The sequence below is a fragment of the Eutrigla gurnardus genome (genome assembly GCF_963514095.1).
Source record: "Eutrigla gurnardus genome assembly, chromosome: 7".
Classification (NCBI taxonomy): domain Eukaryota; kingdom Metazoa; phylum Chordata; class Actinopteri; order Perciformes; family Triglidae; genus Eutrigla; species Eutrigla gurnardus.
In genome coordinates, this window is record NC_139921.1 from 12,807,399 (window position 1) to 12,820,366 (window position 12,968).

The window sequence follows — 12,968 nt, forward strand, 5'->3', positions numbered from 1 at the left end:
CACCGCACAGTTTCATGAAGCCAGAATGTTCAGCTATTAAACAAGATTAGTTTTGTGTCAGATCTGTGATTTGGTAATTTGCTATGAAGCAAAACAGCTGGATGAACAAGTGTGCTGATACTAATACTATACTAATGTACTAATACTAATGCAGCCACAGGAAGAGATGAGGAGTGGCCTACAAAGGGCTTTCTTCTTGGGTTTTATGGTGGGGTATGAGCCAGTCTTCATTGTAACTAAACGGTTGCAAACTCTAGGCTTATGTATAACTATTAATCTTCAAAGCAGATAAGCTACCTCAATGTTGACCTATGGCTTCATAATATATGGTACTGTCATACTGTTTTGGGACTTTCATATCAATCTGAATGGTGGGTTCAAAACAAAGATGAACTTCAGATAATTCATTCTGGAGTTTCCCTCATGAAAATGTAATAACATAACGACTGTATCTTGTGAGTGCAGTGTGAATTTGAAAAAAAGACATACGTACCCTCAACAAGGGTCTCCCCTATTTCCAGGGTCATCACCTCCTCCTTCCACCTCTCCCAGCCCTCTATGACCCATCCTGCCTGGGATGCTCATCCTGTTTCCTATAGTTTCCTCTTCCCTGCAGACAGGATATCGCTAGAGCCAACGGATACTCACACAGGGGGAGAGCTGGCAGGACGTGATCTCACTGCAGCACCTGCAACCAGGAAATAGAACAGCCCCAGCAGGGAGGTGGAAGAACAGGCTGTGTGTGCTCACACCTATATATATATATATATATATATATATATATATATATATATACACACACACACACACACACACACACATGCACACACAAACAAACAAGTGCCTAACCCACAAACACCCTCTTACTTCCCCTACAGCTGTTGGCACAGGAACCACAGGAAACAGAGCATGAGCAAATTCTCAGATGCAAAAGTACAGCTCCTCTTTGCTCACATTATTACTTTGTACAACTTGCACATCTTGAATATCAACTGGTGTATACAGGTTAAAGATACAGCGACAGTCCATGGTGAGTCACTTGCTCAAGCTGAGGCTGAGGTACATAACTTCATCAAAGCTCTAATTCAAACACATATAATTGTGTTTGTGACAGAGGCCTATTCCCCCAAGCTGTTCATAATCTAAAAAGTTTGATATTCCATTATTCAGGAAATACATTCCAAGGTATTATTGATCATGCAGACGGACTAACAAGGTCAGGCTCGAAGCAGCTCTGTATCCGCGACTGGATAAAGTCGGGATGCATGTCAGTGTCAGGGGGAACAGTTTGTGAAATGTGTTAATCTGCAATTGATTTCTGAAATTTTATGGAAAATTTGGGAAATGTGCTTATTCACATAAATACAAATCTTCAGGGCCGTAGATTCATCATACAGATTACTCATTATTATACATTCTACAATAGTGTGCTTCCAATTTACTGCCCCCCTTACTGGTTCCTACATGACAATGCCCCCTTGTAAAAGGCAGGTAAATAAAGAAATTATTTTCCCAGTCTGTCATGGAAGAATTAACGCCTTTGGGGGGAAATTTCTTCAACCAGGCTCCAAGGGAAAGTATTTCCAGAAGTGAAGAGGCTCTGTTATAGAAGCCTGTTAATGCTCACAATTTACTCATCATGCAACTGAGTACCGTACATGAAATAAGATGTCCCACTCAAGTGACTAAGACTTAATGAAGTAAATATGCATTAGCCAGTCAATGGGACTGTGTGAAAGTGCAGAGTACACACTACACACAGAGTACTTGACTGCATTGGCAACACAATACTGTACTTTACTGCACTGAATCAGTCACACTCATAAACGCTGTGGAAGTCAGAGAGAGCGAGGCCAGGCAGCCCACTGACATACATTCTCCAGATGGAAAAATGGACATTTACTCTTTTCTCTCTCTCTCTCTTCCCACCTCCCCCACCATTTAATCAGACTCACTACAGCTCAGCTCATTCAAAGTGTGCTTTGAACCGCTTTTATTCTGTGCAGGAAAAGCTTAATCTCTCTTGAGTGTTATTTACTTTACAACGTTGGAAACGGTTTTCCATCTTCTTCTTCTTCTTCTTCTTCTTCTTCTTCTTCTTCTTCTTCTTCTTCTTCTTCTTCTTCTCGCCTGAACTGTCCGCTTATCTCATCAGCAAATCTCCTCCAGTATCTCTGGCAGCAGTGGTTATTTTCAATGTAACACGGCTTCTTCTTTGCCGGAATGCTACATTTTAGTTTAGTCCCTCCCCCTCAATCCCCTCTGTGGTCCTCTTCTCTGTTGTCAGAATAAGGACACAGAAACACAGAAATATTTTTCCACTAGAGCTCTCAAGCATCGGTATGTATATATTATAAACATGCCACTGTTGCTTTTACACTGCAGACAGAGGAGTGAAAGGATAGTATTGTGCTGCCAAATAAACACACTGCAGATTAGAGTTCTCAACGGGTCGGGTCGGCCCGACAAATCCGACGGGACCCGCGGGTTCGGGCCGGGTTCGGGTCTAAAATCGGGCCTGAAAATTACAACCCGACCCGGGCCGTGGCTTTTAAAGCCCGGACCCGATGTAAGCCGACACATCAACATGGATTATCTGCCCGAACCCGGCCCGCGGCCCGACGCCGCCCCCACCCCCTTTTTTTCCCCCTCATACACGTATTATCATGACCAGCAGACGGCAACGGTGAATTCACCTGCGGCAAGTTTACTTTTCACCAACTCCATCTACTTCTCCAGGCTAAAGGCGTGCACGCAGGGGCGTCAGGTCTGCCCCTGCCCCTCTCCATGATGTACGTTACACGCAGCAGCCAGACTTTCTTTACGGTGAACAGCAGTGATGATTATTAACTTTTTTTTTTTTCCACTGAGCGGAAAAAAATAAGCCAGAGGTCCGACCCGACCTGAGTCACTTGCTTATATTTTAGACCCGAACCCGCGGGTCCCGTCGGGTTTGTCGGGCCGACCTGACCCATTGAGAACTATACTGAGAGATTGTGCATTTTATTGCTTATGATTTCAAATTTTGAAAACTGTAATTTTTTTCTGTCAAAAGTTATTTGGCTCACTTTGACCACAGGAGCATCAGATCAGCAAATGGTTCAATAGACCCTTACCAATGTTACCCTGTGTCATTTTGGAGGGCAGGGGATAATGAGCTACATTATTTATGAAACTTATAGCTATGGTCTACATTCTGAAAATCAGTTGAGCCTCTGAGAGAGATTTGAAAATCCCCAACCAAACCCCACCCCTCAGTGTTCCACGATTCAATGAGGAGGGAGTGGAAGGGGACGAGGCGGGATGACGAGGAGCAGGGGAGACGAGAGGATTGGATGGAGGGTACGAGCCGATGGGAGCCTTCTGGAGCAATGGCTCCCATTGGTCAATTTCTATGCAGGCCTACGGCTGATAGACTGAATGGATTTTTTTTTATTCCAAATTGTAGACCATAGCTTTAATAATGACACGACACAAAATCCATCCACTGATTATTTATTTTCTCCTGTAAACAAAGGTCAATAAAACAGAGTCCACTGAGTCCACTCTTCCTGAGTGGACCCCTGTCATGAAACATGGCCGCTTGCCAACAGAAAGTGAAAAAAGGGACATACAGTCTCCAGTCCAAATGACCAGTCCAAATGAAACAAAACATTGTGAAAAGGGGAAATTAAGAGAAACCACTCCAAAGTTAAAGGGCAAAAGGTCCTCATCCATCACTCCATCATGTTGTTTATCTGTCACACTACCATTGATTTCCTTCGCTAGCTTTGTAAGTGCAGTCAGAAAGGTAGAATTTTTGACTTGCCCTCCCTCCCTCACCCCCTCTCCTTTCTCTCTGCCCTCTCTCCTCAGTCATTTATTTCCCCCTCCCTCTCTTTCTCTCTGCCAGCTGTCAGCATTGGCAGAGTGCCACACAGGCACTTGCTACTCAGCTAGTGACAGCAGCAGTCAGGCAAAGAGGCGAAAAAGGAACAAGAGTTAAAACAGAAAGGTCAATAGAGAAAGAGCAAGTGAGAGCAAATAAGGGAAAGAGCGAAAAAGGGTAGAAGAAGAGGGATGAGTGAGACAACGAGAGTTGGCTATTGCCATTGTGTCAAAAGGGACACAGTGCTGGATTAGGGCACGGCCAATAATCACAGCCAGATGGGCTGTGCAGGGCGTGGACTGGAAGATTGAAAAACGAGATAGCCAGGGACATTTTCAGAGTTAGGTTACAGCAGTACTTTATTCTGACGTTTCTTTTTACAACCTTGAATACAGTCTTAAATTCAACAGCCCATCAACACAATACTGTGGCTGAAGGCACCACAACTAAATTCCTTGCTCGATTGCATCATGGATAGGCCACATCTGTGTGGTATTTAAGTCGTGTTGTCCAGAGCCCATTCCTGAACCATTTACACTATGAGATTACCTTGACTAAAATGTGGTTGTTTCCCTCCAGCTTCAACATAAATTGCAGCCGTCTTCTCGTCACGCGTATATGTATGTAGTAGTATCAAGTGTCAGGGGTGAATCTAAAGTAACCTCATAGGACTTTAAAATTACTGAATGAGAAAGGGACCAAAAGAGAAAAAACATCATTAGAAACAGGTTGAGGAACAAACCACTGAAGTTAGATTTATTTTTTTTTGGGGGGGGGATTCAGTTTCTTACTCTCTTCTTTTCAGCACTTGAGGCACCCTCTCCCTCAGTTTTTGCCAGCGATACCTCCACCTTTTCAACCAGTAAACAAAACACAAATCAGCATGTGTGAACAGCTTTACTTCACAAAACATATGTACAATTAATTAATTGAGTCAATGAATGGGTATAATCTCAGTGGACAGGCCTTTGAACTTGACCAGGGCTCACATTGGGCCAACACTGACACAAGCACACACAAGCAAACAAACAAATGAGCTCATACAAAGCCTAGCTCCCCTCCGTACACACCACCTTGGCTGTTCTGCCTTTATGTCATTGTTTTTCTCCCCCAGTTTCTTTGTCTCTTCTTCCCCCATCTGGTGTGTGTGGACATGGCCTCAGTGCTAATTCACTTCCTTGGACACCATCTGCTGTGTGACTTTCTACAGTAAACTGAGCCTGGCTGGCTGTCTCTGGGAGGGGCGAGGCTTAGTTGTCACCTGTTCAGCATGCCGCCTTCTACTACACAACATCTTCTTTCATGGGAGGCTCTGTGCATTGACGCAAGTGTAGATGTCAAGCATTAACACTTAACTTCTCTGATTTTCGGTCCTTAATGACTAACTTGTGTCTCAGAGTACCCAGGCAGAAGCAGCAGTTCAGTCTAATTGCGTGCGTAATTCAGGGGGGCTGGAGCTACCCAAACAATTTGGCTTGTATTTATTTTTGGTTTCGTTTTTAAATGTTTCTTTTAGTCTTTATTTTCAGAATAATGTAATACTGAAGAAAGGGTATACATAGAGTTTTAGGATTATAGCATCATAGTATGTAGAAAGGATATACTTTCAAAAGAAGCATTTCTGTAAAGCCTATTTGTCTTTTACTATTCTTAGTAAAAGCGACCCATTTTTTCAGAAATGTTTGTAGAAACAGGCTGCATGCCTAGGTGCTTGTTTTTATACACCTGGGGCCATGGAAGTGATTGGAACACCTGATTTCAATTATTTGGATGGGTGAGTGAATGCTTTTGGCAATATAGTGTATATTATTAGGCAATGCCATATTCAGGATTTAGGCATTAGTTGACAGATCTTATGTATGTTGATGAGACAGAGAGGAGGAAGAGGGAGCAAAGTAGAAAGTAGTAACTAACTTACTTTTGCTGTTGAGTAATTGTTAAGTAATGTAATTGCTTTGCAAATTATATTTTTAACCACAAAGCCACAAAGAGGAGATTTTTCATCTCCTGTAAGACCAAAATGTCCTAATAATGAAACAGAGACAATCCTCGTGACTATTCACTGTGAATTTAATTATATATCAGGAGCCCTAATCAGTTAACTCAAAAACAAAAGACTTCATTATTGAGCATGAAAGCTGCTTGGAGGTGAACCGGGATAATGATAGCAGAACAGTGCCATTCAATTACCAAGCTCAGCAGGTGATTTTCTCACAGCACCAATAGGCCAGGTTTTGCTTTTCAAAATGTCAGTGGATTTGCAGCTTCTTTTCCTAAAATGCACTGTTCATGGTAACTAAAGAGATATGAGTATTTGTGATTTTTACAAGCATGCATCACTGTTAACTCGACACTGTTAAAACTTGGAAACCCTTGAAATTAGGCATGAAAATGGATATACATTGATAGAATACCTCATCATCTGTATAGAAATCGTTTCTGGCTTAATCCTAATGGATGTGTTCCAGTGTGTGTGTGCGCGCTGGGTTGTGGAAACAAACGGCCTGCCTCTGCTCTGTTTCCTCCCTCGCTTCCAGCCAGATCCATTTCTTTTTCCCCTCTCTCTGCCTTCTCGACCTTCTAGCTCTCTAACCCCGAGCAGAGTTGGATTTCTCCAATGCTCGGCCCGGGTTCTGCCATCTGTGGCTTGTGCTTTGACCCTTTTCCATGGCTCAGGAAGTGAGGGATCTAAGCCCCAGCAGAGTCTAGGGGAAGAATTGCATTGCTGCCTGCCTGCATGTCTTACCGACTGACTGACTGATTGTTGAATTGACAGCTGGGTGAGTGAAACAGAGACATTCCCCTTGCAAGAGGATTGGCAAAGGAGTGTTGGCTTGTATAAAGCACACAAAGAAAACGTGTGTGACACATGCATGTGTGCTCAGATGAACGTACATGTCGAGGTAAACAAGCACACAGTAGCAACTGGAGTCTTAGAGCTGTTGACATTGCAGCATAAGAGGCGTGTGGGTCTGCGAGCATGCCTGGGATGGCAGCATCCCTGCTGATAGTGAGAGCAAAATGTGACTGCCTGTTGACAATCTATCAGTGCAGACCTCGGCGCTGTCCCCTGTCCAAGCAGACTGTCACTGAATTAATTTTTTTAACAGGGCCAGCAGAGTGCAATTTATGATACAGCTGTCTTGATTGGCCCGATTCGGATTCAGTAGAAGATTGTAAACAACCTGGAATTCCAGGACTATACTTGTGATGCTGCTGGGGAAATCGAAATATGACATTGTTGGTAGTGAATGGCTGTGCTCCTACGACACTGTTGCTATAGGAGTAGTTGCTTTACCATGTATTGCAGCATACAATATTGATTACAGTAAAGAAGAAGATAATCATTTAACCTCCACAATCCCTGTGTATTTAGCAATAACTACACCATTTACAGATATTACATTTTTGTTTTTGCCTCAATTTTGTTTGTTGCCCCTGTTCATTACCCTCTTGTCCAATTCTGTCCAAATGCTATGGTTTGCACAGTCATGTGGAAAATATGTGTCTTTCTAGCTGCAGTGGCACATACTGATTTATACACTAATCTGTATGAAAAGGAACTGTTTCTCCTCGTTCGTCTCACTGATGACAAGTGTACAAGGAGTACCATTGTGGTTGCCTGAGTAGTAACTCATTAACCCCTCCTATCTCCAGTGTAAGGAGTGATCCCATTGTTCATTTAGTCCAATCAATCCTTAAGGAGAATCAATCTAAACACAATGCTGCACTCATTCAAACCCGTCTGTAAGGATTCACAGTATGGACCCCTGATATGGCCGTTTCTCACATGATAAATGCATTGGCAGATGTGTTATATGCTGGCTGGGCCGAGTATGTCTCCATGTGTGCTGCATGTACATGATGTCCAATGCCCTCTGGAGAGGGTTGCTGATGTGTTCCTGCATGGTGAGTTAGGAGACAGGGAGTCAGGGGATAGCTAAAGCAAAGAGATGGTCTCCATCTGTCAGCCTCGCCCACTCTAAAGTGGCCATCACTCAGGATTGATTAGCCACGAGCCCATTAGGCCCCTGGCTTTTTCTCCCTTTCCACTTCTGTCCTTTTTTCTACTCTCTTTTTCCCCCCTGACCATCAATCTTTCTCCCTATCACTCAAAACCATCTCTTGCCATTCTCTTCAACTCTCCCTTCCTCATCACATAACTTTTGTCCTCTCAAGGACCCACATTTCGTGTACTTCTTCCTCTTTCCATAATTTTCTCTCTTTCTTTCTATCTTGATTCCCCAGCCGTTTTTCTGTGATGGGGTGTTGGAAATCTCTCCCCGGACCCTGTACATCACACGTCCTCTGCTGTTATACCAATTGCCTCAATCGACAGAGCAGATCTGTTAGCTACTTCAGTGCAACAGCTAGCCTCTCTTTCCCTCTCCTTCTTCTGTTCTCTCCTGCCCAGTGTGTCTAATGTTTAGCTACTTCTCTGCCTCCATTACTGATAAGGGTACATGTAATAAATGTAGTTCACATTTTGCTTTAGAGGCGAGGATAAATGATTTGGAAGCTCCGCACTAACAATCCTCCGTCGGCTGCTGCTGTAATCAGCCAGCTGACGGAAGCTGTAGTAGCTCCTAGCCATCCCCCGGCCAACCCCAAGCAGCCGGGAGGCTGGGTTCATGGGGGTTCAGGAGGCATAGCACTAAACCGAAGCCCACGGTTAACCGCCATGTTCACGTGTCCAAACGATTTTCCCCACTCAGCGACAGATCCCCTGAGAAGCCAACTCTGGTAATTGGTAGCTCCATTGTGAGACGTGAAAATAGCGGCACTTAGCGACTTTAGTCAAATTTGTCCCAGGGGCCAGAGCGTGCGACATTGAACTCAATTGAAACTGCTGGCTAAGGATAAACGTAAATATGGTAGGATTGTTAGTCACGTTTGCGTTAATGACACCCGAATACGCCAATCGAAGGTCACTAAACAATGTCGGACTACGTAGTTTTCTCTGGTCCCCTGCCAAACTTTACTAGTGATGACAAGTATAGCTGCTTTGTTGATAATTGGCAGCCTTGCAAACATTGCTGATTTGATTGGTAGTCCTAAAACATGACAAACTAGTGTTGAGACCAGGAAGCAGAGTTATAGTCTTACACACTTCTCTGCGTCTCCATTAGAACAGTCACCCAACCAAAACCCACATAGGTGTCTGTCTCCTGACCACTTCAATTAATTCAGTCTAACAGAAGAGGGATTTCACATGAAAACCTAATAAAACTGAGCACTGCACTGCTGAGTACAACAAAATAGGGGAATTAAATGTGGACTCTTAAACATTAGATATCTCATCTAAAACAGTATTAGTCATTGATTTAATATCAGATAATCATATTGATTTATTCTGCCTGAAACCTGGCTGCGTGATGAAGACTATGTTTGCTTAAACAATGCTAGTCCTCCCCGCCATATTAATACTCATACTGTATATCTCGAGACAGTAGACGTGGAGGAGGAGTTGCAGCCATTTTTGATTCAAACCTATCAATCAATCCAAAACCAAAACTAAATTATAACTCCATTGAGAGCCTGATTCTCAGCCTTTCAAAAGCCAAACTGGAAAACGTGGTCAATTCTGTTTGTTATAGTGTATCTTGCTCCTGCTCCAAATTCTCAATTCTGAGTTTCTATCAGGTTTAGTCCTTAAATCAGATAAAGTAATAATTGTGGGGGATTTTAATGTCCATGTGGGCGTTGTAAATGACAGCCTTAGTGTAACGTTTACTCCATTAATAAATTCTTCATTCAGAGTCTACAAACTCACTGTCAAAGCCACACTCTCAACCTCGTCTTATATTGTGGCGTTGAAATTGAACACTTAATAATCTTTCCTCAAAATTCTTCTTTATCTTACCATTTCTTAATAACTTTTGAATTATTGCTACTGGACTACGCTCCTCTAGAAAAAAGCTACTACTCTCGGTGTCTATCGGATAGAGCTGTAGCTAAATTTAAGGAAGTGATTCCACCAATCTTGAGTTCTATGCCACGTCTTAATGAAACAGAGGACTTCTATGTTCATTTTAATCGATTCTCTTATAGATGAATCTGGAAGCTTACTGAGAACGACTCTTGACTATGTTGCTCCTCTAAAACAGAAAACTATAAATCAAAGTAAATTAGCTCCATGGTATAACTCCCAAACTCCTAAATTAAAACAAAAATTGCGTAATCCTGAAATAATCTGGCGCTCCACCAAACTGGAAGAATCTGGAAGTGGAAGTCTTAAAACGTATAAGAAGGCTCTCCGTAATGCCAGAGCAGCCTACTACTCATCTTTAATAGAGGAAAATAAAAACAAACCTAGATTACTTTTCAGTACTGTAGTCAGGCTGACAGTCACAGCTCTACTGAGCCATGTATTCCTCGAGATCTTAGTAGTAATGATTTTATGAACTTTTTAATGATGCAATTTTAGCTATCATATACAAAATAACTCACGTCTTGCCTTCAATTGAAACCACGTTACCCTCAAACTCAAAAATCTTAGAAATAGCATTAAGACCAGATATATACTGTATTTAGACTGCTTTTCTCCAATCAACCTTAACCAACTAACGTCAATGATCTCTTCATCATAACCTTCAACCTGTCTCCTAGATCCGATACCAACTAAGCTACTCACAGAAGTCTTACCCTAAGTTAGCACATCCTTATTAGATATGATCGATGTGTCTTTATTAACAGGCTATGTGCCAGAGTCATTTAACGTAACTGTAATTAAACCTCTTCTTAATAAGCCTATTCTAGATCCTGGGGTTTTAGCAAATGTTACGCCCCGGCCTAGGGGCAACCTGAGTGCAACATAAAGGTGCTCTACTCCCTTTTTCCCCAACCCCCAACAATGACAAAAACACGTGGATGCAGTCCAACACAAATTTATTCAAATGGTAGCTTGACTTCAGGGTGAGCACGGCCAACAAAACAAACAAAACTCTTATTTTAGGAACTAGCTTGCCTACCAAAGGAAATAATGAGAAAGGAAAACACAGGCTTCTTACCTGCCTCCCTAACACAAAACAAGAGAAAAGAGGTTCCCAAAATAAAATGGCTACTCACCCCTACCTACCCGGACTGCTTTTTAAATAAGCCACTATGGGCATCAAAACCAAAATCACACACACAGAAGGAACTCTGGCTCTAAACACAACAATATTCACAATCACAATAACACGGTTCCAATGATCGACAGCTCGGTCAAGCTGGGAGTCAGCGAAAGGGTAGCGAGAGAGAGAGCAGTCCTCGCTAGAGACATCCTTTTAAAGCTGGTAAAATCAGCTCCCGACCAATCACCACCTGCACAGAGACACAGAGAAAAACACACACACACAACGGAGCAGCACCTCCCTCTGGCAGGGAGGGTTAACACAACACACACACTCACATATGTCCCATGGACATAACACAAACTACAGACCAATATCAAATCAGAAAGTCGTATCACATCATTAGAAGACAATCTATAAACTTCCATTATCATGCAGATGATACTCAAATATATCTATCAATCAAGCCTGAAGAAACCAATCAGCTAGTTAAACATGTGTTGTTGACATAAAAACCTAGATGACCTGGAATTTCCTGATGTTAAACTTAAGTTATTGTACTTGGGCCTAAACTCCTCCGAAGCTCGCTGTCTAACGATATAGTCACTATTGATGGGATTGCCATTGCCTCAAGTACTACTGTAAGAAACCTTGGAGTTATCTTTGATCAGGAACTGTCCTTTGACTTTCATATTAAACAAACTACAAGGACAGCCTACTTTCAACTGCGTTACATTGCTAAAATGAGGCTAATGCTGTCTCAAAAAGATGCAGAAAAACATGTCCATGCATTCATTACCTCAAGGCTGGTCTATTGCACTTCCTAATTATCAGGCTGTTCAAATACATCACATAAAGCTCTCCAGCTGGTCCAGAATGCCGTAGCGTGTGTTCTGACTAAAACTAGAAAAAGGAATCACATTTCTCCTGTATTAGCTCCTCTGCACTGCCTCCCAGTAAAATCCAGAATAGAATTTAAAATCCTTCTCTCACTTACCAGGCTCTTAATGGTCAGGCACCATCATATCTTAAATAGCTCATTAAACCCTTCTGTCCCACTAGAGCACTACACTCTCAGAATAAAGGCTTACTTGTAGTTCCTAAAGCCTCCAAAATTAGAACAGGTGCCAGAGCTTTCAGTCATCAAGCTCCTCTTCTCTAGAACCATCTTCCGGTTCTGGAGGCAGACACTGTTCCCACTTTTAAGAGTAGGCTTAAAACCTTTCTCTTTGACAATGCTTATAGTTAGGGCTGGCTCAGGTTTGCCCTGAGCCAGCTCTTAGTTAAGCTGTTATAGGCCTAGACTGCCGGGGGATTTATTTATAGTGACACATAGAGATGCAAATTATCGAGTAATTCATTAATCGATAGTTGTTTTATCTTATCGATCGATGATCGATTAATTGATAAGCGGCAATTCTTCTGAGAAGCTGAATTTCCCTCTGAATAGGTTCTATCTACCGTATACGAAACATGAAATGCTATCTTCCTTATGATATAAAGAAAAAATGCAAATCATATTTTGAATAATTTCATTTTAATGCATCAATTTGGTGAATTTTGAGAACCAAAATATGACATGTCAATTACTGACCAATTTCTTACAAACTGCTGGTACTGATACAAATGTTGACATACTAAATGGGGTTGAGGATTTAAGCATTCAAGAAAAGATGAAAACAAAAATGACTAAAACACAGTGCTGAGCCTTTATACTATTAGTTTATTATGACTATTATTATTAATATAAGTGGGTGACTATTCCTCAGCCTTCCTTGGTGTTTTGGTTTTGACTGAAGCCCCGTGCACATACGTCCCCACTCGCCCATCTCTGAGCGACAACTGTCAATGGAATGTGAATGTGTTCTAGCAGAATGTGGCTAGGACAGGCGATGCGATGTGGGCGATCGGAGATCAAATAATTTTAACTTTCTGCGATGCGAGTGAAGCGAGTACCAAGCAAGTACCAATCGGAATGTAGAATAGAGATGATTGACAGTTGACGTCAACAGAGAGTTCCACAGAGAGTTGCCACTTGAAACTAG

The 12,968-nt window shown here is 42.3% G+C and overlaps 1 protein-coding gene across 1 annotated transcript in view; it reads right to left on the reverse strand.

The window, feature by feature from the left end:
• Positions 1-4,516: 4,516 nt before the first annotated feature.
• Positions 4,517-12,968, reverse strand: part of LOC311016411 (uncharacterized protein) — a 32,574-nt gene continuing 24,122 nt past the window's right edge. Inside the window, exons 3-4 of the mRNA XM_084014083.1 lie at positions 4,660-4,719; positions 4,517-4,550 (exon numbers count right to left, since the gene is read on the reverse strand). Coding sequence (XP_083870209.1) covers positions 4,532-4,550; positions 4,660-4,719 — 79 coding nt within the window. The 3' untranslated portion in view covers positions 4,517-4,531. The remainder of the gene's footprint in view (positions 4,551-4,659; positions 4,720-12,968) is intronic.